This window comes from Rattus norvegicus, chromosome 6 (genome assembly GCF_036323735.1).
Source record: "Rattus norvegicus strain BN/NHsdMcwi chromosome 6, GRCr8, whole genome shotgun sequence".
NCBI lineage: Eukaryota > Metazoa > Chordata > Mammalia > Rodentia > Muridae > Rattus > Rattus norvegicus.
This window is the reverse complement of record NC_086024.1, coordinates 109,211,017-109,237,499: the sequence shown is the minus strand read 5'-3', so window position 1 is coordinate 109,237,499 and position 26,483 is coordinate 109,211,017. Positions and strand designations below refer to the sequence as shown.

Genomic DNA, 26,483 nt, shown 5'->3' with positions numbered 1-26,483 from the left:
ACTCCAACATACAATGATTCCAAGTAAATATTATTTCCATGAGAATAAAGGCATTGCAAGCAAAGATGAGATTAAAGCAAGACTCAAATTCAACAGGGAAACACCAGAGCATGTAGCTCCATGTTTGGCATCTGGGCCTTGTGATAGAATCACCTGGGCTTCAAAGGGCTTTGTTTAGGCCACTCCACCAAGTCTGATGCCTGCACCAGGCATGGCTTCTCTTTTGAGCCAGTTCTGTTCTATGCCTGACGCTTCCTCTGCAGACATTCCGTTATTTCAGCATCTCTAGTGTACTGGTGTCTCCAATGTAACTTAGGCTTCACTTTGGGTTGTGTTTTGTGATGTCTTTGTTGTTTGTTTGTTTGTTTTTTTCCAGACAGGGTCTCTCTTTGTAGCTCTGGCTGTCTTGGAATTCACTATGCAGACCAGGCTGGCCTCCATCTCAGAGATCCTCTGCATCTTCTTCCTGAAGGCATTTATCATAATGCCTGGCTTACTTGGGCTTCAATTTTGTAACTTCAGACAGTTTTCTCTCAGAACTTCATTGTTGGGACTTTGGTTCAGGCACACATTTCAGAGAGCCACTCTGAAACCAAGAAACGAGACTCCATGACCTCTTCTGTGCTGCATTTTTCATGCCTCCAAAATGAGTACTACATACAGTAGCCTGGCCTCCTTAGACCACAATTTTGGCAAACCTCGATATGCTTTGATGGCTAAATTTGTACTCTTAAGAACTACTTAGAGTTTTTGATCAGGGAAACCCTACCACAACATTCTAAGTGAGGTGAATTTGCATTTTTATAAGCTGGAATCTTTGCCTTCAGAACACCTTTCCTGCTGTGCCTGTGAGGGATGTTGTTCCTGTTTAACAGTTACAGATGTCACGTGTCTTACTAGAGTTTCTATCTCTGTTTAACAGTTACAGATGTCACGTGTCTTACTAGAGTTTCTATCTCTGTTTAACAGTTACAGATGTCACGTGTCTTACTAGAGTTTCTATCTCTTGTGATGAACTTTCAAGACCAACTGCGAGTGGGGGAGGACAGGTTTTATTTTGTTTACACTTCCTGCTAACAGTCCTTCAGGGCAGGATGCTGGAGGCCGGAGCTGAAGTAGAGGTGGCAGAGGGTGCTGTTTATTGGCTTTTCTCATGGCTCTCTCAGCCTGCTTCCTTATAAGGTACCATCTCCGGGGTGACACCACCCACAATGGGCTAAACACTCCAATATCAATCACTAAGTAAGACAATGGCTTACATGCTTCCTACCACCCTATCTTATCAAGGTCATTTTTCAATTGAGCTTTCTCCTCTCAGATAACTCTAGCTTATGTCACATTGACATAAAACTAGCGAGCACTCTTTGTTGTAAACACCCTCCTTATCTCTCATTTAAACTTGCTTACAAAAACTTTTCTTTCTTGTTTTTTCTTGGTTATTTGCTGTCCCACTATAGATCTGAACAAGAGCTGTGGGCAGTACCTATGTCATAGCCTAAATGCTATGCTGCTTTTGCCAAAGAAATTAGTCCGGTACTTTTAAATTGAAATATTCAAGTGCTCAGACATGAGCAGAATACAATTGGGATTTTCAGACCATCACATGAATGGGTCAGTTCTCCCCCTCTGAGACTTCCTGAGCCTGGTTGCTACTGTCTATGTTTCTTATTCTTAGCTTTCCAGGCTTCCACCACAATGGCCTATTAAGCTCTTCTTAAGGTATTAAGGCTTTCAGTCAGAAGCTCCAAACTCATTCTCAAATTACTTCCAAAGACCTAAAAACCACACGATCTGATTTAGTGCAGCAGGGACCCCACTTCTGATCCCAGTTTTCAGTGTTAGTTACCTTTCTAATTCCTATTGTTAGGATGCTAACATACCCAACAAAAGCAATATAAGGGAGAGAGGATTTACTTTAGTCCACAGTTTGAGGATACTGTCCATCATGGCAGCAGGTGCTTGAGGTGTCTGGTCACCAGTCATCTACAGTCAGGAAGCAGAGAGCAATGGATGTGTGTGCTCAGCTTCCTTTTTTGGTACTGCCACAGCTAAAGGGAATCTTTCTGTCTCAGTTTAGCTGATCTAGATAACCCCATAGCTATGTACAAAGGCTGTTTCTTTGACAATTTTAGCTACTGTCAGGTGAGGATCAACATTAGTTGTTCGGTGCGGCAGCAGTATCATGGTGGTTGGGCACTGTGTTCTACTGGGAAGTATACAAAAGGTGAAGAGGAAGGAGCTGGTATCCCCATCAACATTCTGAACTTGCTTCAGTGATCAGAAGATTTCTCATTCGTTGCTGTAAAATTATAAAAAAATACTGTATTTTACCCTACAGTAGGTCTGACACTGTAGTGCCCCAAGATATCTGGTAGAGATCTTCATCTCAGTCAGCAAAGCCTCACCCACTTTGTTCTATCTCATATCACACTGCCGATGGCTTCTCTCTGAGCCTGGCAAGAATCTCTCTACCCATCTAGTTCCCAAGGCAGGTTGCTACCATGCCAGATATACAGGTCTCCAGCCACCATATACTCTCTTGAACTTAAGTTGCCATGTAACACAATAACCTCTGATCCAATGGATAAGATATAATTTGCTCATCTAGACATACAAAGCCCTGTACACATCCATCCCTTAAGAATATTCATAACAAGGGGTTGGGGATTTAGCTCAGTGGTAGAGCGCTTGTCTAGGAAGCGCAAGGCCCTGGGTTCGGTCCCCAGCTCCGAAAAAAAGAAAAAAAAAGAATATTCATAACAACCTGTAAATGTGCAGAGAGGAATCTTAACATCCACCTCCATGTTCTTTAGGCTGCTTCCTCTCCTTTCCTTGGTTCCTTTCTCTTGCCCATCATCCTGACAGGCCTAGTTCTGTCTTGTACCTGCCTACACCTGTGTGATGACATCATCCTACATTTCACCTTTTTTGTCTAATTAAAAAAAAAAAAAAAACGGGGTTGGGGATTTAGCTCAGTGGTAGAGCGCTTGCCTAGCAAGCACAAGGCCCTGGGTTCGGTCCCCAGCTCCGAAAAAAAAAAAAGAAAAGAAAAAAAAAACTTTTCTCTCAAATATAAGCTGAGCACAACTATTATCATTTTGTAACTAAAAGCATAAAATATATCTAACACCCAGCCCAACATTTTATCAGTTAAACCGAACATTTAGTTATCGATTTCAGTTTAATAAAGGCTTAAAATCTATGTTATATCTTGGCTAGCTTGTATACTATCTGATAACTATCTAATAAAATATGTATTTTCGAAGTTAAACAGCCTGATAGGTTATGAGACTATATTCAGTCTTCAACCCTGTCAGAAATCTGAGAATGACCAATTATCTATAAACATAGGAAGCCTAACACGGCTTCCAGAACTGAGAGGTTGTAGAGACAAATCTCCACTAGCACAGTCCCCTGTTAGCAACATGTGAGTGCAAGTCTTTTGCCTTCTGGCACAAAATCAACTGACAGACTCTAGAAATGCAGAAACCTCAAAGGGCTGATAATTCTGACTCGGTAGAGATTATCAGTCAATAACCCTTCTGCATAAAGTGTCCCTTTTTGGACAGTATCAGTCTGTAGATGAAACAGGCAGTTTTGTGTAGTTGCTGCCTAGCCACACAGTATTGCCTCACCTGGAGGTAGGGATGCTCACATTCTTCATTAAATCCACCAAAGGGGAACTGTTAGGAGCAGATATGTCTCAACCAAAGATAAATAAGTTTACATCTCATAGTTTGGATTTCTGACGTTTTTTGAAAACCATCTATCTATATAAGGTAATCTGGACTGTTGTCCATCTGTTAACTATCTTATTATCTTGAAAGTATTCTGACAAACTTAGAACTGTGAATTTGCTACTTGGCCCTTAACTCACATGTATAATCAACTCAGAAGTTTGTGATGGCATCAATAAAAGGACTGACTCTAAATCTTGTACTTTGAAACTTTTTTAACAAATAAATTCTATACCAAAGCAAAGATATGATTTTAGCTTAGATACCAAATGAGATTATGGCTGTACAACTCAATCTAATAATTCCTCCCTGTTAAATTATGACCAATTCTAACTTCCTCATGAAAACAACCTTAGGATAGCCACTTTCAGCCCCCCTAAAGGTCCAGGGAATTGGGGCGACAACTCTTCAATAACTTCTTCAAACTGTACGTGGGTATTGAGATATCCTTGGGGGCTAGGGGGTAGGGAAAATGGAGCAAATTATGTAGTGGGATGTGTGCCTTGACTGGACCCAACTCAAAGTCCTTGAGACCAGGAATCCAAGTAGATACATTCTGCAAAATATAATTCTCAAGACAAAGGTTTAAAATAGAGATACCTTTTTGTTTGATTCTCTTGAATCTAGTTTTTCAGGAGGTCTCCCTCTCTCAAATCTGATCAGTATGACTTTGTGAGGTTTCCAGAGCCCAATCACTGTTTTTTTTTTTTTTTTCTTTTTTTCGGAGCTGGGGACCGAACCCAGGGCCTTTAGCTTTCTACCACTGAGCTAAATCCCCAACCCCCTAATCACTGTTTTTAAGAACACAAAAACAAAACCTTTCTCCCAAAATACTGTGTTCCTTAGTCTGTAACCAGAAAAGCTTGTATCTTGCATGCTCTCCCAGAGTAATAATATAACCAGAAAACTCAAAGTCACACCCATTATGAAGATTAAACAATTTTAAAGAAATAATCTAAACAATAATATATGAGCCTGTCAGGCTTTTTTAATCTGTCATATCAGGAAATCAACCCAAAATTCCCGTGGAGCCCACCTTAAGAGAATCTGAGCTTCCTGTTGTGGAAAATATAAAAAATAACCACAAACCCTCATTAGCTGGCATCAACGAGTCATAAGGCCTTTAGCACGGTAATTCATAAAACAAACTAAACTTTCTATCACTTCCAATATCAATATGCAACTTATCAAACCAGGACTTTAGCCCAAAATATATCAATCTGTAAGCTCTCTACCTGGAACCTCAAATTTTTATTTAACCTTAATACCCAAAATATATCAATCCGTCAAGCTCTCTACCCAGAGCCTCAGATTTTTATTTAACCTTAATAACTTGTAAATATCATAATTCTCTACTTGGAGTCAGTGACTAATTTTTCCCTAACCAAGTCCCGAAAATCCCCACGTGATTCGGGCAATCTCTGTAACTCTCTACTTCTTAAAAACAAACTTAATCACCTTCTAATAATATCTGTCATTAAGAAGTAGCTTATCTAACTAGAATTTTAACCCAAAATGCCCATGGAGCCCACGTCAGAAGGAATATGAGTATTCTGAAAGACTTTCTAAACAACTTTTTAAAAAAGCAGCTTTTAATCTCTTAACTCTCTGAGCTGCCACTACTTATCACAGCAGGAGACCTACAGCCTGCAAGCCTAGGCTGCTACTGTGTTTCTTTAAGGTTCCCACGTTTGAGATATCACGTGACTCAACATGGCACTGGCCTCCTCTTACTTAGAAAATAAAACTTTCTTTCAACTCTCAGGACTACTAATGGATTCTTGCCCACCACGTTGGTTCACCACCTGTTGCTGTAAAAAGAGAAGCCATCGGCGGTGTGATATGGGATAGAGCAAAGTGGGTGAGAGGCTTTGCTGACTGAGATGAAGATCTCTACCAGATATCTTGGGCATTGCGGTGCCAGATCTAGTGTGGGGTAAAAGACACCTTCATTTTTTATAATTTTTCAGCAACACTCATTAGGCTTCAACTTCAATTGTAGAGCATTTGTTTAACATGTGCTAGACCCTGGGTTCCAAGCTCTATCAAAAATTTTTTTTAAAAAAGGGGCTTTTAACACGTAGACCTTTGAGAGACATTTAAGATCCAAACTATAGCAACCAGATGTCTATAGGGGGAGCATAGTTAACTCTGTTTGAGGATCACTGGTCCATATTTAAGCATAGCAAATACACATTTAAGTTCTGTAGCTTGTGTGCATTAAAGCTTAGTGTCTGATAGTTTATAGTTGGTGGACTAGCGTTGTCCAGTGTACATGTAAGGAAGCATTTTTTCTCTTTTTGTATGAGTCCTCCGTTAGGCTAGCTCAGTCGCCTGATGGTTTGAGTTCTGGAAGTAGCGGGGAGAACAAGTCTAGTTGTGCAAATGCTTTTCAAGTCTCAGCTATATCATTTTCTAACGTTTTAGTGGCCACAGCAAGTCAGCACAACCAAGCCAAATTCTCTGGGAAAAGAGAGAAATTTCATCCTTGGATCTGAGGAATAGCAAAGCCATATTGCAAAGAGTTATGCGTAAAGAATATGAGGGATTATTGTGGCCAGTTTTACACACACTTCACTGTTGTTTTCTGTGCTAGTTTATATTATTCCCATATATTCTTTCTTGTTTTGACTCACTGTTATTTGAAATAGTCTATGGTTTTTCTTTTACCATGTTTCTTCTTTGTAGGATTATTCTTTCCTGTTACTTCCATCTGGAATTTTCTGTTTTGTTGTTTCTTTGTTTGGAGACATGATTTCTCTGTGCAGCCCAGGCTGTCCTGGGACTCACTCTGTAGACTAAGCTGGCCTTGAACTCAGAGATCTGCCTGCTTCTGCTTCCTGAGTGCTGGGATTAAAGGCATAAGCCACCATGCCTGCTGGAATTTTCTTGCTTTTTTTTTTTTAAAGATTTATTTATTTTATGTATGAGTACACTATTGCTCTCTTCAGACACACTGGAAGGAGGGCATCGGATCCCATTACAGATGGTTGTGAGCCACCATGTGGTTGTAGAGAATTGAACTCAGGACCCCTGGAAGAGCAGTCAGTAGCCCCAAGTTCTCATATGTCCCAGGCAGGCCTCTCTATGTCCCAGGCTGTGTAGTCAAGAATGACCTTGTATTTCTGATCCTCCTCCCTCTACCTCCCTGGTGTTGGACTTATAGACCTGTGCCACTATACCTGTTTTATGCAGTGTTGGAGATTGAACTCAGCAGCGCTTCCTATGTTGCTAGGCAAGCACTCTACCAACCACATTTCATCCCAAGCTGCTGTCTGCCATGCTACTGTCTGTGCTCTCCAACCTTTTCCCACAGGGCTCCACCTGCTTTGTACAGATGTACATTCTACTTCACTTCATGTCCAATCTACTGCTCAAGGCATCTGCTATATTGCTAATTATATAGTATTTATTAGTTCTAGAACAAGGTTCTTTGTTGTTGACTGTTTGTTTTTATAGATTCCAATTCTCTGCTAAAATTCTTATTTGTTACCTATTTTCTTGAACATACTAATCACAGTTATTTTCAAGTTTATACTTGGTAATTACAATGTTTGGATATTTTGTTGTTGTTGTTTTGTTTTGTTTTGTTTTTGTGTTGTCTGCTTTTTCTCTTGGTTTTCAGTCATTTACTCCTCTCTCCTTCTTTTTCTAGTAATTTTAGAAATGAATGTCAAAAACTTGTATCTGAGGAATGTAGATGCTCCTGATGCTTTGCTTCCTTAAAGAGGATCTCATTTTCTCCTGACGGTAATTAAAAGAAGAAGCAAGTGACCTTGATCCATTGTAGGATTGAGATGGCTTGAGCCTTTGTTTTAGGCTTTTCTAGTTCTGGTTTAAATCCAGTTTCCACTTTTCAAGCGTTGCCTTTCAGAGGTATCAAATGAATCCTGGGGTGTTCGCCAGGACCTTTCATTCTTGGCAGGTCTTGAACTCTTAATTTATTTCTCTCTTAATCTGAAAGTTTTACTTTTTTATATATACTTTAAAATAAGACGTTTGCTTATTTTTTGGCCTATTGCCTCATCCAGGTTAGGATTCACTTTGAGAACAGCAATACAAGATGTCTACATTTATTTTCCTGTAGTTTCTTTTCCTCTGGATTTTTAGACCCTGTGCTGGCTAGTTTTAGGTCAACTTGACACACAAAGTAGTTATCTGAAAGGAGGGTGTCTCAATTGAGAAAAATGGCTTATAAGATCTGACTCAAGTACCAACTTTTAATTTTACCAACTTTTGATTAACATTAGTAACTTGTAATAACAAATTAACATATTGATCATTAATTTGCTGTATGAGAATTCTGCCCTTATACAACTTACATTCTTGTAGGGAAAATAGTTACTTAGTACTTTTTACTTAAAATTGTAATAAAACAGTAAAGGAGAGGTTCATAGTATTATGAGCTTTTAAAGGTGACCAGCTTGGTGACAATGTGGAGGTGGTTAACGGCAGCTACTTTGAAGAAGAGGCTTTTGAGCAAGGCTCTGAAGGATATACAGATGAATTTAAGAGAAAGTAATGGCTTGTGAGGACTGTGGATTGCAGACTTTGAGATAAGATTTGTAGAGGATTTAAAGCTTCAAAGAAGGCTGAGATGTTTGTTGGACTGGTAGGTAAAGGCTAAGTCATGCTAAACTTTATAAACTATAGTAAGGATTTTCCTTAGTTTTCCTTTTTCTCCCAGCTCTAATTTGATCATTAATCTGACTCTACTTTTTCATTAGTCTCCTCTACCCCAGACAGATGTATTTATTCTATAGAATTATATTAGGTATCTTTTATTGATAAAATTTAAATTTGGTACTGTAGTAGATTAAAGAAAATGTGGGTATTCTGCAGTGCTGGTCCTTGAACCAGAGTCTTACACATAACTGTGTCCTCAGCCTAAACAGTCACTTTAGCCTCAAACTAACTTTAATGTTAAGTGTAGCTCTATGACTTTCTTTTCCTTTTTTTAAAGATAACAATAAATGGGTTTTTTAAAAATTTTCTTACTAATTTTTATTTATGTAAGTACACTGTAGCTGTCTTCAGACTCACTGGAAAATGGCATCAGATCCCATTACAGATGGTTGTGGGCTACTATGTGGTTGCTGGGAATTGAACTCAGGATCTCTGGAAGAGCAGTCAGTGCTCTTAACTACTGAGCTATCTCTCCAGTCCCCAATAAGTGGTTTTTATTTTTTAAGTTTTAAATTTATTCTTTGAGAATTTCATTCATGCATAGAGTGAAATAAGATCACACATCTTTTTCCTCTATAACTTCTCCTGGATAACTCCTGACACATATACCTCCCAATTTCTTGTCCTATTATTTCTTTAAAAATCTTCTAAATTCAGCTAGTGTATATGTGCACGGATTTGGCATTCACTGCATCTTGGGCAATTTACCAGTAGCTAACACCCAAAGAAGGAGGAGTCTCAGTCTCCTAGCATCGAGCTTTCACCAACTCCTCATCTAGGGTATATAGCCCCTCCCCACCCATGCTAGAATTTGATTTTGTGCAAGACTTAGTAGGAGCCACAGCTTCTATGTATTTGGGAGTGTATCAACTATGTCATGTACAGAAGACAGTATTTTACAACCATTCTTCTCAATCCTCTGGCCCTTTTACTTTTTCAGTAATGTTAGACATTTGCAGTATAAATAATGGACAAAGGATGGATTTCCACATGAAGAGCGTCTACAATGTGATATGTAACAGACAAAATAGCAAGTGGGAAAGCAGGGAAAATATATGATCATGAATTTCATGCACACACAAACTCTGTAAAATGATAATGGTACGTATGAGTGCTATAATGGTCCAACGCATCACTGTGAGACGGGAATGTTTTGCTGTGTAAGAAACTGTACAGGAACCGGACTTAATTATCTCTAACCACAGTAGTTAATCCACATGCTACTTTATAATCAGCTCAGGAAACAACAGTGACTTCTTACCCGAAACATGACCCCTGCAAATCCTACAAGAAATATGGGTGGAGAACCAGCCATCTCCATCCCAGTCAGTCAGTAGATGCTCTGTCTTCTTCACGAATAGGAGCATAGTAAGGAAAAGCAGGTAGTAATTTGCATTCATTATTTTTATAAAAAAAAATAGAAATTTATAACTTAGCAAGTATTGTTCAAGAAAGAACATAATAGGGGTTGGGGATTTAGCTCAGTGGTAGAGCGCTAAGGCCCTGGGTTTGATCCCCAGCTCTGAAAAAAAGAAAAAAAAAAAAAGAACATAATAAGAATTCTTAGGTTCTCAGAAGAGTTTTGCTTTCTAAAATTATAGGGGACTGAAGAGTTGGCTCAGTGGTTAAGAATACTGGCTGTTCTTCAAAAGACCTGGTTCAGTTCCCAGCATCCATATGGCAGCTCACAGATGTCTGTAAGTCCAGCTCCAGGGGATCTGAGAGATATACAAAAACCAAAAACTTAAGAAGTTTTTAAAACTTATAATTATTTTAGAGAAATTTAGATTTTGAAAAAAATTACAGTGTTCTTATAATGTTTTGGCCCACAAACCATTACCCCCTTGTGGTAGTTTGATAAAAATAGCCCCCTATAGGTGCATGTATTTGAGTGCTTAGTCATCAGATAATGAACTATTGGGGAGGACTAGGAAGTAAGGTCCTATTAGAGGAGATGTGTCCTGGGGGTGGGGGCAGGGTACAGGTCCAGTACTTGTCTCTCTGCCTGTGGACCAGGATGCAAAGTAACTTCTTCATGATCTTCAATCGGTTAGTTTCTCTTAATCTCAAATAAATACAGGCAAGCCTAAGTGAAGTATTACTCTACAAAATAACTGGTCTGTCTTGTTGAAAATTTCAAGTCAAAACAATACAGAAAGACTGAAGAACTATTTGAGATTAAATCTTAAAGAAACCTGACAGTTGTAATTCATGATCCTGAATTATATCCTGAACCAAGGCAATAAATAAACCTAAGGCAAATAATTTTATAGAAAGTGTAACATTGTTGTAATACGTATTTGTTTAGCTGTATTGTGATCAGCTACGCAATTATCTTTATTCCTAGGAAAATACAAGGAAGTGCTTATGACTAAGTGGTCCAGTGTCTGCAGTTTACTTTGATGTGGTTGTTTTGGTGTTTTTGTTTGTTTTGTTTTTCAAGTGTGAGGTAAAACCCACCATTCAGGAGGCAGATGTAGTTGGATCTCTGTGAGTTCAAGGTCAGCCAGGGATACAGAGTGAGACCCTACACAAAGGGAAAAAAATATAAATATAGATACAGTGATAAAGTAGAACAAAATAATCTTTTTTATTTCTTTTTTAAATTTCTTCTACTTTGAGGTTATGTAAAACTAAAAGTTTATCTTAAAACTCATAAATTGCTGGGTGGTAGTGGCTCTTGCCTTTAATCCCAGCACTGGGGAGGCAGAGGTAGATGGATCTCTGTGAGTTCTAGCCCAATCTGGTTTACATAGTGAGTTCTAGGGCAGTTAGGCCAACACGAGGAAACCCTGTCCCTAGGGGGTGGTGGAAACTTCTAAATTAACATCTCTTTATATATCTGAGTTGTAAAAAAAAAAAAACAAGAAAGAAAAGAAAAGAAATTATATAGTATACTGGCTGATTTTTGTATGTCAACTTGACCCAAGCTGGAGTTATCACAGAGAAAGGAGCCTCCCTTGAGGAAATGCCTCCATGAGATACAGCTATAAGGCATTTGATCAAGAGTGGGAGGGCCCGTTGTGGGTGGTGCCACCCCTGAGCTGGTAGTCCTGGATACTATAAGAGAGCAAGCTGAGCAAGCCAGGGGAAGCAAGCCAGTAAGGAACATCCCTCCATGGTCTCTGCATCAGCTCCTGCATGCTACCCTGTCTGAGTTCCAGTCCTGACTTCCTTTGGTGATGATCAGCAACGTGGAAATGTAAGCTGAGTAAACCCTTTCCTTGCTTCTTGGTCATGATGTTTTGTGCAGGAATAGAACCCCTGACTAAGACATATAGAGAATGATTGGTTGATTGATTTTATATATTTTTGAGACAAAATCTCATATAGCCAAGATGGATTCTGAATTCCCAATCTAACTGATGTATCTTGAACTCTTAATTTTTTTTTCTCCTCTCAAACACTAGGATTATATTATAGGAGTGTACCACCATACCCAGCTGTAATTTATTTTTAAGAAGACAAGATAATTGTTCTAATTATTTAAAGAAAATAAAGTGTTGCAGGAATTCCCAGTCATGTAGAAAAATTTCAAATTAGTAATATAATATTCTTACTATAGGACCTGAATGGTTTTGTTTGTTTGTTTGTTTGTTTAATTTTTCTGTTGTTGCCTCAAGGAACTTGTGTCCTATATTTTGGCCCAAATATTTGTAAAATAGGTATTTTGAAGATTTCTTTTTATTACTATTATTATTTATTTAATGTCTATGAGTACACTGTAGCTCTCCTCAGACACATCAGAAGAGGATATCAGATCCCATTACAGATGGTTATGAGCCACCATGTGGTTGCTGGAAATTGAACTCAGGACCTGGAAAGAGGAGTCGGTGCTCCTAACCACTGAGCCATCTCTCCAGCACCCTGAGGATTTCTTAAATAAACATTTTCTGTCTAACTAATATGCTTCCTTATGAAAGAATATTTTGTAAAAAGTGGATAGCCTTCTTCCATTCCATTCAAATACCTCTATGAATTTACTTCTAAAATTTTAAAATTTTAAGCCAGTTTTGACCCATTCTAGTAGCCTGAACTCAGAAGGGTTGTGAGTAGGAGGTCAGCACAGGCTCCATTGAAAACCCTGCCCCCAAACAAAGAACAAGTAAGATGCAGTGTTGGTACTTACTGAAGAACTGAGATTCAGGGGACAGCTATAATGATAATTTAAGTTCAAATTCTAAAATGCCAGAAAGGGTAGGACATGATATACAGTTGTAATAGGAAATCTAGAAAACTTTGTCAAATATTTCAGAGCTTAACATGTTCAAAACTGTGGTTTGTGTAGTAGGGAAAGAAAATGAATGGCATGTTCTTTTTAAGCAAGCAGTTCAGACAGTGCTTATAACAGAGAACATTAAATAACATAAAGCATAGTTTTAGTGGTGGGAGATAAAGCGAAGAAGTAGCATTTAAATACAAGCTTAAACAGGGAGGATTCCAGTGTTACATGTGACAAAGAGGGGCATCCAGCAGAGGGAATCAAATGGATGCTAGACAGAGATTGTATGAGACTACCAGTTTTATAGCTTCACCTTGAGAGAAGAGGAAAATTAGGAAACTAATTCAATTCAGCATATATTTTATATCAAATACTGTATTTTCTTGCTTAAGTACCACAGCATTATCATCTTTATGTCAGGGATGGAGAGTGAGACATAGTCTCACTATTTAGCTTTAGCTGGTCTGGAGCTCACGGTGTAGGCCAGTCTGGCTTTGAGCTTAGAAGAGTCTGCCTATCTTTGCCTCTTCAGTCCTAGGATTTACTTTTTTAAAAAACAAGTGAAAGTGAATTGCAAACACTTTACCATTTTAGCCCTAAACATGGTGATTAAAACTATGTACCACCACCATGCCTGGCACAAACTTTATAATTTTTCACTGAAGAATTGAAATCCTAAATTGTCTAATGTTTGCTATTGTTGACATTGGAATTCAAATTCACATTCGTCTTAAGATTGTGCTTTCAGTTTTTTCATCAGTTGATTTTTAAAAGTTAAAATCCGGGACTAGAGAAATGACTCAGCGGTTCAAAGCATTGGTTGCTCCTCTAGAGGACCTGGGTTCAATTCCCAGCACCCACATGGCAGCTCACAACTGTCTGTAACTCCAGTTCCAGGGGATTCATGGCACCAGGCATGCATATGGTGCACATATTTATTGCATGAAGGCAAGATACCATACACATAAAATAATCTTTTTTTTAAAAAAAATCTTACAAGCATGGAATCTTGATGATCAGTTTGACTTCATTTAGAGTCCCCGTGATGACTCATTTCTGGATCTGTCCGTGAGAGGGGTTCCAGGGTGATTTAACTGAGGAGGGAAGACTCTTCCTATTTTATATGGGTAGTGTTATAATTAGGCTGGTCTCCTGACAGAATAAAAAGGAAGAAAGTAAAAAACAGAAGATCACCCATATAGCTTCCTGTGATAAGGCACATTCCCTTCCCTACCACAATGAATTGTACCCTCAAACTGTGAACCAACAGGAAACCTTCCTTAAGCTGCTTTTGTTGGGTATTTCTGTCAGAGAGAGAATAAACTCATAGAGAAAATTGGTATCAAGGAGTAGGCTCCGATGATAAACCTCACCACATGATTTGTGCCATTTTCCAGAGGAATATAGAACTCCAGGCTGGAGTATTGCATGCAGAACTTAATAGGCCATTCCTGTGGGACTATGAAAGACCAAAATGCCAAGAGAAGTATGGGCAGCTCATAAGGGGGTTTTTAAAAAAGGAAGTTTCTAAAGTAGTAAAAGTAAATAGATAACCTGTTATTTTAAATGTGTTTTCTGTTAGTCTTTGAAGTTTTTTAGTTTAGAACTTTAAGGTAGTTGAAGTAAATGGAAATTTACAAATATGGTTATTGTTGTCTGTCTTGGGGTTTTACTGCTGTGAACAAACACCATGACCAAGGCAAGTCTTATAAAGGACATTTAATTGGGGCTGTCTTACAGATTAAGAGGTTTAGTCCATTATCATCAAGGTGGGCAGCATCTAGGCAGGCATGGTGCAGGCAGAGCTGAGAGTTCTACAGGTTCATCTGAAGGCTGCTAGCAGAATACTTGTTTACAGCAGCTAGGATGAGGGTCTTAAAGCCCACACCCACAGTGACACACCTATTCCAACAGGGCCACACCTCCTAATAGTGTCACTCCCTGGGACAAGCATATACATACCATCACATTCCACTCCCCTGACCCCCTTAGGCTTGTTCAAACATGAATCTATGGGGGCCATACCCAAACATAGCATAATGCAAAACCCATTTAGTCCAACTTCCAAAGCCCCCAAAGTCTGTAGCAGTCTCAACAATGTTAAAAGAACAGAGTTCAAAGTCTCTTCTGAGATTTATCCAGTCACTAAACTGTAATCCCTAAAGCAAGACAGGAAACCAGCTGGGCAAACTCCAAACTCTGCATGTCCATGTCTGACGTCAAAGCGGTCTTCAGATCTCCAGCTCCTTTTTCATCTTTGTTGACTGCAACAAACTTCTTTCTCCTGGGCTGCTGGTTCCATTCTCTGTTAGCAGCTTTCCTTAGCAGATAGTCCACGGCTCTGGCATCCCAAACATCTTGGGATCTCCAAGGCAACTTCCATGTTAGAGCTTCTTGTTCCAATGTCTGGGATCCACATGATCTTCTGGCCTCTTCCGAAGGGCTGGCATCAGTTCTCCAGCTCTCCCTCTGTGGCAGTATAAGCTCAGGGTGATCCACTCCACTGCTGCTGCTGATCATGGTGATCATCTGGCATCTCCATACACTGGGGTCTTCTGCTGCAACTGGCTTCACCAATAGCCTCTAATAGGCTCTCTTCATGGTGCCAACCTCAAATCCTTTGCATGACCCCTTCAGTCCTAAGCTGTCAACTGCAATTAAGGCTGTGCTTTCACCAATGGCCTTCCATGGCCTCTCCCAGTGCCAAGCCTCAGCTGCACTTTATGACCCCTTCATGCATTAAAACCAGGATCACCTGGGTAGTTCCCAAGTACAGCTGCAGCTGAGGTACAACCTTGGCTATCTCTGGAACACAGCTTCTTTGTGCACTCAGAAAACATTTCTCAGAAGATTTCACCTCAGTGATGCTGGGCTCTTCTTCTTAATCACCACTAATTTCTTAGCTCCAGCTGACCAGCATCAATTGGCCCAGTAGTCCCTTTTATCCAGACTCTAAAGCCAGAGACACATGGCCAAAGCTGCCGAGTTCTGCTGCTTGCTGGGTCTGGAACGTGGCCCCCTTCTTCTATTATATTATCACCAGCTTTCTGTTTCCAAATCCTTCCAAGCTTCAGTGCCTAAGCTTGGCTGCCCTGGAACTTGCTCTGTAGACTAACTTTGAACTCAGAGATGGCTGTCTCCTAAACACTAGGATTAAAGATGTGTACCAGCAAGCCTGGATTTAAGCCGTTCTTCCCCTAGAACTTGCTGTGTTCTAGGCTGGCCTTGGACTCAGAAATCTGCTTGTCTTTGACTCAAGGGATTAAAGGCTTGTACTACCAAGCCTGGACCTAAATTTAGCTGGGTGGGATCTTGCCCCAAGGTCACCACTCCCTTAATTCAATTCAATATCCTTAACCTAGGATTCAGCTCCACTTCACTTGGTGCTGCCTCTTTGATACCATGTATTTTATATTTTTTCTTTCTAAGCTTGCTACGCTTGTTCAAAATGCTCTTCATGACACTAAACCAGAGAACAAAGTCTCTGCTGGGTCTTTTGAGACTTCCTTTGTCGATACAATTAATATAAATCTCTTTGCCTTATCCTCAGGTAAACTCTTCAGATAAGGGCAAAAAGCAACTACATTCTTCACTAAAATACCACAAAAACAGTCTCTAGGTCACATACTGAAATTCTTCTCTGAAACCTTGGGCCAGGTCTGCACAGTTCAAATTACTCTCAGTAACAAAGTTTTCCATATTCCTACTAGAATAGTCCATTAAGCCCCACTTAAAACATTCTATGGCTTTCCAATTCAAAGTCCCCAAATCCACATTCTTCCAAACAAAAGCATGGCCAGGCCTATCACAGCAATACCCCACTTCAGGTACTAACTTCTGTCTTAGTTAAGGTTTTACTGCTGTGAACAGACACCATGACCAAGGCAACTCTTATAAAGAACAACATTTAATTGGTGCTGGCTTACAGGTTCAGAGTTCAGTCCATTATCATGGAGGAGGGAACATGGCAGCATCCAGACAGGTATGGTGCAGGAGGAGCTGAGAATTCTACATATTTTTTTTTTATTTTTTTAAGATTTATTTATTTATTATATATATAAGTACACTGTAGCTGTCTTCAGATACACCAGAAGAGGGCATCGGATCTCTTTACAGATGGCCATGAGCCACCATGTGGTTGCTGGGAATTGAACTCATGACCTCTGGAAGAGCAGTCGGGTGCTCTTAACCGCTGAGCCATCTCTCCAGCCCGAGAATTCTACATCTTCATTTGAAGGTTACTAGCAGAATATTGGCTTCTAGGCAGCTAGGATGAGGGTCTTAAAGCCCACACCCACAGTGATTACCTACTCCAACATTCTAATAGTGTCACTCCGAGAGCAGACCACTACATTGTCAATCTTCTTTTCAAAAATACTCAGATTTATTTAGTACATTTTTATTTTATATTCTCATTAATAGTAACCAGCAGTGACTATGCACCTTGTTGACTAAAGAATAACTTTGGATTTAATTTGTTTTTATATTCAGAACTTAGGGTTGTCAGTTTTTAAATGTTTTACTTCTTAAGAAACCTTTCATTTTTCTCTAACTCAGTAATCTCAACTTTTAAAGCAGATTGCAGTTTGTTTCTTTCTAAATGCATTTTAGTGTCATAAAGGTTTTTGTTTTTATATAGTTTTGGAATTATGAGAACCTGAAGAGATAATATCACTGTTCTTCTGTACTCCTGATACTCTCAATATTATAATTATATTGCACAAAGAGAACGTTATATAAATACTTGACCTGAATTGTCCTTAGTCTTGAAAACCATTTTATAACTTAACTTTGCATGCACCATGAGCCAGAGTCCTTCAGTATACAGATTTCTGTTTTGTTGCTAGCAGATGTCTCAGTAGGTGAAGACAACAATGTTTCACCCAAGTTTAGTCATGGGAACCCACATAAAGGTGGAAAGAGGAGAGAATTGATTCTATAAAGTTATCTCTTGAATTCCAAATATGCTGTGGCACATGGGCTCACACCCATTATAGAAATACTAATAATTAATAAAACATTTTTAAGAACAGATTTCCTGGGGCTAGAGAGTTGGCTCAGTGGTCAAGAGCACTGCCTGCTCTTGGAGAGGACCCAAGTTTGGCTCACAACCATCTGTAATTCCAGTTCCAGGAGATCTAATGCCCTCTTCTGATCTCCACAACCACTGGATGTGTGTGATGCATGTATACACACACACACACACACACACACACACACACACACACACACATGGCCGCACGCAAAACACTCATACATACATAAAATAAGTGAATCTGTAAATGATATTTTAGAAAACAGATTTATTTTCACCATGTTTCATGTGTGAAGATCCAGTTCCAGTTCTTAGCTGTAATTCTATATTTATCCTTTACTGGCCTTGTATTTTCTTTGGCACTAGGAAGAAATATATAGAACAAAAAAAAATCAAATTATAAATGACTCTTTAAAACATAGAGGAGCTTCTGTTTGATATAGGAAAATGAAAAAAAAATTGTCTTAGTTGATATGAAAAAAAGGAAAAAAAGTGGCAGTTTGGTGGTCCTCTCTGCTCCGTCCTACTCAGCTCCCTTTGAGCCCAGATTCAGCTGCAGTTTTCAGAGGTTCCCCTGGTGCCTATGTGATCCTGGCCTGAACTGCCCAACCTGAGGCTCAAGGTCTGGCTCAGCCCTGACTTCCTTCCTGCCTCCACCAGCAGTCTCCCAGAGCTTTTCTTCCAGGTTCAGTCTGCCCCGCCTACCGCCCTTTTTAAAATCTCTTGGGGGTATGGGTGTAGTCATGGAATTCAAGAATGGTCTGAGGCACTGTTCCCCTCCCCCTCACTTCCCCTTTAGTGACCCATAATTTGATGTCCAATGGAGGACAAGGACACCTCTGCCTAATACCTAAGGTGTGTTTTGTTTTGTGAGAATGGATGAGAATTAATTCCTGTTGAGAAGGGAGAGCGCCAGGAACTGCAGACTGTATCTTTCTCTCATCATCCCTGGAGATGAGAGCTTCATCCTAGGCCCTTCCACGGTGACATTTGAGGGATGGAAAGAATCTGTTCCACATCAGAAATAAAACTCAGGATGCAAACTGGAAAGAAAGAAAAAAAGGAAAGAATGGGTAAGACTTTAGAATTAATCCTAGAGCTGCCTCTGTGATTTTGAGTAGGTTTCCCTTGCATTCCACATCTCTGGGTCCATTTTCTACCTTTTCTCTTTTGTTCCTATAAAAACTCCTTCCTAACTGTGCCAGGAAGTTTTGAAACTGAACTTGCTCTTTTATCCCTTCTCCCTTGACCTTTCCTTTTGTTTTACTCCCAGGATCCAGTGGTTAGGCCAAGGAGTATATCTCAGTAGTAATAGTAGTAGACTAGCATGTGCCTGCAAAGCTCGCGTCTGTCATTCTGTGTTGTGTTTAATCAGGGAGAGGATCTCGAAGCTACTCGTTACTCATTGCACTTGCAGCAGAGCCATTTTCTGACAAAGGTTGAAAACCTTTTTTTTTTTTTTGTATTTGTGTCACTAAGAACAATTGTGTAAGACATTTATTATTCTCATTTTGCAGATGAGGAAACTGACACTTGGTGAAGTTACGAAATTTGTCCAAAGTCACACAGCTTGTAAAAGGCACAGCCAAGATTCAGAGCCAGGTCTGTCCAACTTCAAAACTACTAATGAAGGCTTAGACACTTGGAACTAGCAGTGATGCACCAACCTGTGATGGGTTGTATTGGTATTAATAATGTGGGTAATTTTTAATGGTGAGGTTTCTGTCCTTTTTGAGGATTATGAGAAGCAGTGTAGCATAGTAGCTAAGGCTGTGGATTTTGAAGAGAGATAACCTGGATAGAGAGGTTTAAGCTTCTATGTTTACTTGTGTGACATTGGTGAAGCTACTTAGCTGCATACCTGAGGTTCCCTTTCTGTAAAACAGTAATAGTGCTGTTGTTCACCTGATGAGATTGCTGTGAACGTTGGGTAATTTAATACATGTAAGAAACTTCTACTTGTCTACACTACGTATTTTCATCTTTTAACAGCTAGTAAAGAAACAGTCATTATTTTAAATTATCTAACAGGACATTGCTTTGAGCAAAGTTTAGGCTACAGTATACACAAACCAAAATTAAGCTTGTATAAATTAGACCTAGAGAAAAATCACTAATTTGATCAAATTCAGATCTGTTGTGAATCACGTAGCAGTTTCCAGGTCTGACATTTACAGGGACCTTATGTATTGTATTAGTTACTTTCACATCACTGTGATGACAGCACCTGACAGAAACAACTTAGAGAGGGTGGTTTTGGTGCACATCCTTCCCACGTGTGAGGCCGTAATGGCAGGGAAGGCTTGGCAGAGCCTTGAGTTTGTGCATAAGGGAGCGTAGGAGACTGTTTCCTGATTTAAGTCTGTGTTCATAGATTAACTTGGTGCTTGATATAGAGATGCACGTATGTATATGTGTGTGGATGTTTTGGTCATATCCATGCCCTCCCATGATTTTTAAAAGTATTTTCTTATTCTGTGTGTATGTGTCTGAGTGTATGTATGTACACAGTATGTGTACAAGAGCACTTGGAAACCCAAAGAGGCATTAGATGCCCTGGATCTGGTATGGGTAGCAGTGAGTCACCGTGTGCATTCTGGGAATGAATCCAGCTCTCTGGAAGAGCAGCCAGTGCTCTCAACTGCTTTCAACTGCAGAGCCTTTGTCACCCTTCTCATACATTTCTGTCTAGTAGTTTCTGCGCCATATTGTTGGCTCGCTAGTACTCATAAGATTTTTTTTTTAAAAATTGCAGTTTTGCTAATTACTTTGTGTTGTTTTACAGTAAGAAAATTGGCCGGATAATCTAGCCTAAAGTGTTATTAGGAATGCTATTTTCTTCTCATTTTTATGGGCTTTTTTCTATTTATGATTCCTTAAGATAGACACTTAACAACTTTTCTTTCTCCTCCTTTTTTTCTTTCTGTAGTTCTGGGAATTTAACCCAGGTCCTCACACATGCTAGGCAGAAGTATCCTAGTTTTCTTTTCTTTTCTCTTTTTTTTTTTTTTCTTTTCTTTTTTTCGGAGCTGGGGACCGAACCCAGGGCCTTGCGCTTGCTAGGCAAGTGCTCTACCACTGAGCTAAATCCCTAACCCCTAGTTTTATTTTCTAATCTAATTTAAAAGTGGCCATGGCCCATGAGCCTTTTATTATTAATTATATATTTTCAAGTGCAAGGTTTTTATTTTTATCTTTCTGTCATGATCAGCTATAATCTGCATAAATCCATGTGTGGTCTTTTGAAAAGTGTGTATATGTTTATATATACACATGTGTATCTTTCTGTCACATTCTATTTGAATTACAAAACAAGATTCAATTGTCTTCTATAATCCAGAAGAGAGGCATCTGAAGCACAATGATCCAGACAGTCTAAGGCTAGAAGGATGAGCAGGGTGAACAGGCAAAGGAAGACGATCAACAGCAGCTGCTGTGACCGCGGCTTGGTGGCTTCTCCTCATGCTCATGAGGCTTAAATGAAGGACCAGTGATCTATGTCTTTATACTTACAGTGGTTTCTAGAAAACTCACTTAGTGTTGTTAATAGAACAATAGTTTCCTTTTTCTCTTTCTGTTTATACTTTTCCTCCCTGTCTACCTCTTTGTCTTCATAGACTTTAACATCTCTGTAAACTAGGAAGTCCCTCTCATTTTATTTTTGATGATTTTTTTCATAATTAATGAACATTAACACTTTCAGCAGCATTTTTCTTAGTGTAATATAAAATAGTGGTACACTTTGCAGTTTTGATGGTATCTCGTGTTACCAGTTTCTTGAGTCAGAGCCAAGTTTTCTGTCTCATGATCAAGAAGAATGAGGAACAAGGACAGTACAAGAAGGGTAGGCAAGCCAAGGTTATTGAGAAGAATCAGCTCTCTAATGAGTTGCCAAATAATGCTTTTGGAGCAGAGGGTGTTTGTGTCCTAGGAATGGACCAGTTTGGTCCTGTCTGTATACAAATGAGATATTAAGCTAGGATGAATCCGGTTAGTTAATTTATATGTTAAGTGGGTAATTCTGATCAGACAGGCAGGCATTTATAAGCTCAGGAAAGCCCACCCTAAGTTCCATGTCAGGGATAAGAACCAGCAAGTAAAAAGAACAGAGGCTGGTGGTTAACCACTGTCTTGATGGCTAGGGCTTTTGGATTTTGATTCTTTAGCTTACCAATTTGGTCATTCATTTAAAAACCTTGGTGTTCTTGGAGGTGACTATCAGTTCCACCAAGACATAGATTACTGTTTCCCTTGGCTCTGTATCCTGACTGCCTACAAATGAAGGCTGCATTGCTCCTAACTCCTACTACTACATCTGATAAAACACACATTTCTACATATACACTACAGCGTGCTTCTTTACCTCATCCTACTTGAAATGTCTCCTTTTTCCATTGTCACCTTATACTTAAATTATTCAAAACCTCTCAAGGATGAAATGTGTGTGTACACATACACACAGTCGCACTCTGCCTTCCCCCTGCTAGTCGAGTACCATATCCCCTGCCTGAGGATATAGTTCTGTTTTCTTATCCTGACTGTCCTTCCATTCTACACAGTCTTTTGTTGGATACAAGGTATTATTAGCAATTAAGGGAAGTATGTAGGTCTGATAAATCATAATACAGACTGTAATATTTATGTTAGTGACCAGTTAAAGCACTTTGAAAGAAATGGAGAGTTGTGGGATAAAGCCCACACCTTTAATCCCAGCACTTGGAAGACAGAAGTAGTTGGATCTCTGTGAGGCTAGCCTGGGCTACATAAGAATTTCTAGGACAGTCAGAGATACATAATACAGGTATCTTGGGGTTTTTTGGTTGTTTTTTTTTTTCTAAGGAATTGTAAAGGACAGGAGAGATGGCTCAGTGACTGAGTGTGCCCGCTACTTTTACAGTCGACCTGGGTTCAGTTTCCAACACCTAGATGGAGGCTCATAACCATTTGTAGCTCCAGCTCCACTAGGATCCGATGTCATCTTCTGGTTTCTGTGGGAGCCAGGTATGCATGTAGTACACATTACATACATGCAAGCAAGGCATTCATAGACAGAAATTTAAAAATAATTCTAAATTTTTAAATTTAATACCTTTTAAATAGATCTTTTTTTTAAAAAAAAAAAAAACGAATTACAGGGAAAGTTATTTAGAAAGTGGAAATGACCTCATCGATGTCATCAGTCAGTGACATTAAAGGTGAAACTTGGACATATGACAAAGAAATAAGTTCTTGGAAAGTCAAGAAGAAAACATTTTAGGAAAAAGAAACAACAGGTCCCAACTAGAAATACTGGAAATAGCCTTCAGGAAACAAAAGAACTCTATAATGACTGACTTATGGAGATTGCTGGTCCAAGCTAAGAGTCAGGCGGGGGCCGTATGTTAGTGCATGTACATTTACGGAGTATTTAAAACAGCATGCCGTTTAAAGCATCTGAGTCACTAAATGTTTAGTTTGAACTTGATTCGAAGATAGATTTAGAAAGCCAGTGGATGTTTACACAGTGCCATAATCTATTTTTAAAAGATTATTCTGGGGGCTTGAGATGGCCCAGCAGGTAAGGGTATCTGCCACCAAATTTGTTGATCTGAATTTAATTCCCGGCACCCTCATGTTGGAAAGAGAAAACAGACTTCTACACGCAGCAAGTCAGTAAATGTAGTTTTAGGTATCATGTACATGGTTGATAAGAGAGGAGCAGTAGAATTAAGTCCTAGTTCTCACTTTACAGTACTCCAGGCAAGAGCTGAAGTTGAGTTGGGCTGTGGTGGCTCTGGCTGTGCAGGTAGAGTAGTGGGCAGGTCGAGGTGATTTGGAAGTGTTTGTTGAAGGCTTTGGTTAGGGAACAGGGGTGTAAGTCAGGTAAGAAAATGACTAGAGAGGGTTGAAGAGCTGAAGACATGTAAAAATCCTTCTGAAGTGATAGCATTTCCGGTCCTGCCCTCTCCTCCTCCTCCCTCTCATTCTTTCCTTCCTCTTGCTTCCTTCTTTCCCCTCCTGCCTACCACTTTTCCGCTTCTTCTCAGCCCCCTCTTCTCACTTCTCACTTTTGGAACCTGGCATATTTTTATTCTAGCCTGCCTCTCCAGATTCCAGCACCTTCCTACACTTGACAGATGCTTAGGAAAGGAGAGTCAGTGTAAAAAGTAGGTTATCATTCTCAGGAACTCTGCCCTTTGTCACCAAACATGTTCCTTGCTAAATCAGTTGTTGTTACATAGAACAAAATTAAATTTTGTTTTTTAAGTGGAGGTAAGTTCTTGAGTATGTTCCTAATGCAGTCAGCCTATGAATGTGTGATGGCCATATTGCTTTGTTGTCTTTTGTTCTCTCAGGTCTCTCTGTTTAGCACAGGCTCAGTTTGAACTCCCGATCCTTCCATCTCAGCCTTATAGGAGTGCTAGCACTTTCAGCCTTATAGGAGTGCTAGCACTTCAGTGTCTGGCTTTGAGTCTATACATATGCATTTTTAATCTGTAAAATGTCAACATGACTTAAGTATTCACAAATCATAAATTCAGTTCACCAATTGTTTTCCAAATTAAAAAATAAAACTGGGGCTTGGCAGGATAGCACAGCAGGTAAAAGCATTTGCTTTGTAAACCTGATGGCCTGAGTTTGATCCCTGGACCCACAGTGGAACTGACTCCCTAAAGTTGCCATCTGACCGATATGCTGTGGCATTTGTACACCAGCAGTCACAGTCATGTCATATATGCACGCTCAGTAAAATTAGTTTTATGGTTACAAGAATCATGTTTGGTTGGTTATGGAGTTTTTGAAGGGCTAAGAAATGAAGCCAGGTCCTCGTGCCTGGTCAGTGAGTGCTTTGCTGGTACCAGAAATCCAGAGAAGGCCAGGAGGAATTCCTCAATTACTGCCTCTGAGGCTTTTGCATCTCTCAGTGTTTGAGAGAGCACATGGTGGCAGCAGGCAGACTAAGGCAGTGGTAGCACTCTCTAGTGTCAGTAGCTCTTGTGTATGTGCTAGTTAAGGAGACTATTGGGCCAGCAAGTGTTAAGAGTTCCTATCTAGGTTCTGGATAGTGATTGGCATTGCAGCTTCAGACAGGCCTTGGGTACTAGGATTTCAAAATTTGACAGCTTTTAAACTCTTCTGGAGAGCAGTGTCTCTTCTTTGGCTTTGTCTTTTCACTTCAGCTGAAGCGCTCTATCATCTTGCCTAGTCAACCCCCTTGAACTGTTGAGCTGTCTCTTTGTGCTGTGGCCATCGTCACTGATGGCCAGTGTCAAGCAGGCAATTACTGCCCATCTTTCACCACCTCCACCATAGTCAGCTGCCAGTCTTTAAGCCCCACCCCCTTTGCAGCTGCCAGGGCACCTGGCCACTTTTACAGCTTGGCCTGCTGACTGCTCAGCTTTCATGGCTATTGTCTTGCTGTTTCTGTCACTGCTGCTACTCTGCTATCTGCTCTACTTTTCTTCATGTTACCGGCTCAGGCTGCACTGCTAAAGTAGGCAAGGAGAGACTACTTGAAAGATGGTTATTGGATGTAAGGTTGCAACATTAGGGAAGCAGGTGCAGATTCGTGCAGGATTGCCTAGGTCTGGTTCACGTAGGCTGTGGTAGCAGAAAACCTATTACATAATGTTTGAGACAGCCATGGCTGTACCTGTACCTTTGGAAGCCAAAGCAAACAGTTTCTGTTGTCTTGTAGTTTTTCTCAGTATCTATATGTGTTCAAAAAGGCCAGTGCTGGCTTATGGGTAGTCCAAGTGGCTGTTGAAAAACAATCCTAGCACTAATACTGATTTTAATAGTGCTTTAATAATGGGTAATACCAGTCTAGTTCTCCAGGAAGAGGTGGGTGATTCCCCCCCACCCCCATCTCTGTCACTGAGTCATGCTGTGCCTATTGCCCTTACATTGTTTTTCCTAAATATTTCCAGATTCACTTTTGTGTGTGTGTGTGTGTGTGTGTGTGTGTGTGTGTGTGTGTGTGTGTGTGTGTGTGTGTGTTTGTTTTTCCCCCAATGTAAGTCTTTTCTTGTCCCCAAAGAGCCCACATTGTGCTTGGAATCGGAATCTTGTTTCTGGAGCTGGGTAACTTAAGTCTTGCTCCTCAGCCTGCTGTGCTGCTCCCTCTTCAGAGACACACAGATGCCACCCATTGTAGCTTGCCAAATCAGAGCTGCTGAATTTAAAACAGGTTCAGTATCTTTTCCTTCAAGTGTTAATTCATCTTTCTGGGTTCAAGAGAGACAGAACAAGCAACACCTGTCCTCATCCAAACCCTACAGATGTATTTTTCACCCAAGAAATTTCAGATTTCGACCAAAGACCTATTCTCCTAAACAGTGACCTTGATGGGAAGTGGGCATACCTCACCTTGTAGCCGAAGCTCTTGTCTGAATTAGGGTTTTCTTTGATGTGAAGAGAAACCATGACCAAGGCAACTCTTAGAAGGACAACATTTAATTGGGCTGGCTTACAGGTTCAAAGGTTCAGTTCAGTATCATCAAGGCCGGAACATGGCAGCATCCAGGCAGGCATGGTGCAGGAGGAACTGAGAGTTCTACATCTTATTCCGAAGGCCAACAGGAGAAGTGTGTCTCTCACTTGGCTAGAAGGGGGTCTTAAAGCCCATGTCCACAGTGATAACACTTCCTCCAACAAGGCCACACCTCCTAATAATGCCACAACCTGGGCCAAGCATATTCAAACCATCATAACCCTTGATCATGTTCTGAACATGACTATAGATGGTTCTGACAGTGGGCAATTCATTTCTGTTACCCAATCACTTGTCAACCTGGAGTCTCTTTTTCTATCTAAGGAAATT

At 40.0% G+C, this 26,483-nt stretch overlaps 1 protein-coding gene across 14 annotated transcripts in view; it reads left to right on the top strand.

The window, feature by feature from the left end:
• Numb (NUMB, endocytic adaptor protein) overlaps window positions 1-26,483 on the top strand; it is a 122,029-nt gene that overhangs the window by 47,028 nt on the left and 48,518 nt on the right. For 4 of the 14 annotated variants that reach the window (XM_039111838.2, XM_039111829.2, NM_001411953.1 and 1 more), the window contains one exon: window positions 19,198-19,282. The exons of 6 other annotated variants lie outside the window; for them this stretch is intronic. Coding sequence is in view for 3 of the 8 variants with exons in the window: in XM_063261581.1 (XP_063117651.1) it covers window positions 10,115-10,120 (6 nt within the window). In the remaining 5 variants the exon portion in view is untranslated. Of the gene's footprint in view, window positions 1-10,024; window positions 10,121-19,197; window positions 19,283-26,483 lie in introns of all 14 variants that reach the window. 4 more of the 14 variants (XM_063261581.1, XM_063261578.1, XM_063261579.1 and 1 more) reach the window with 2 other exon arrangements.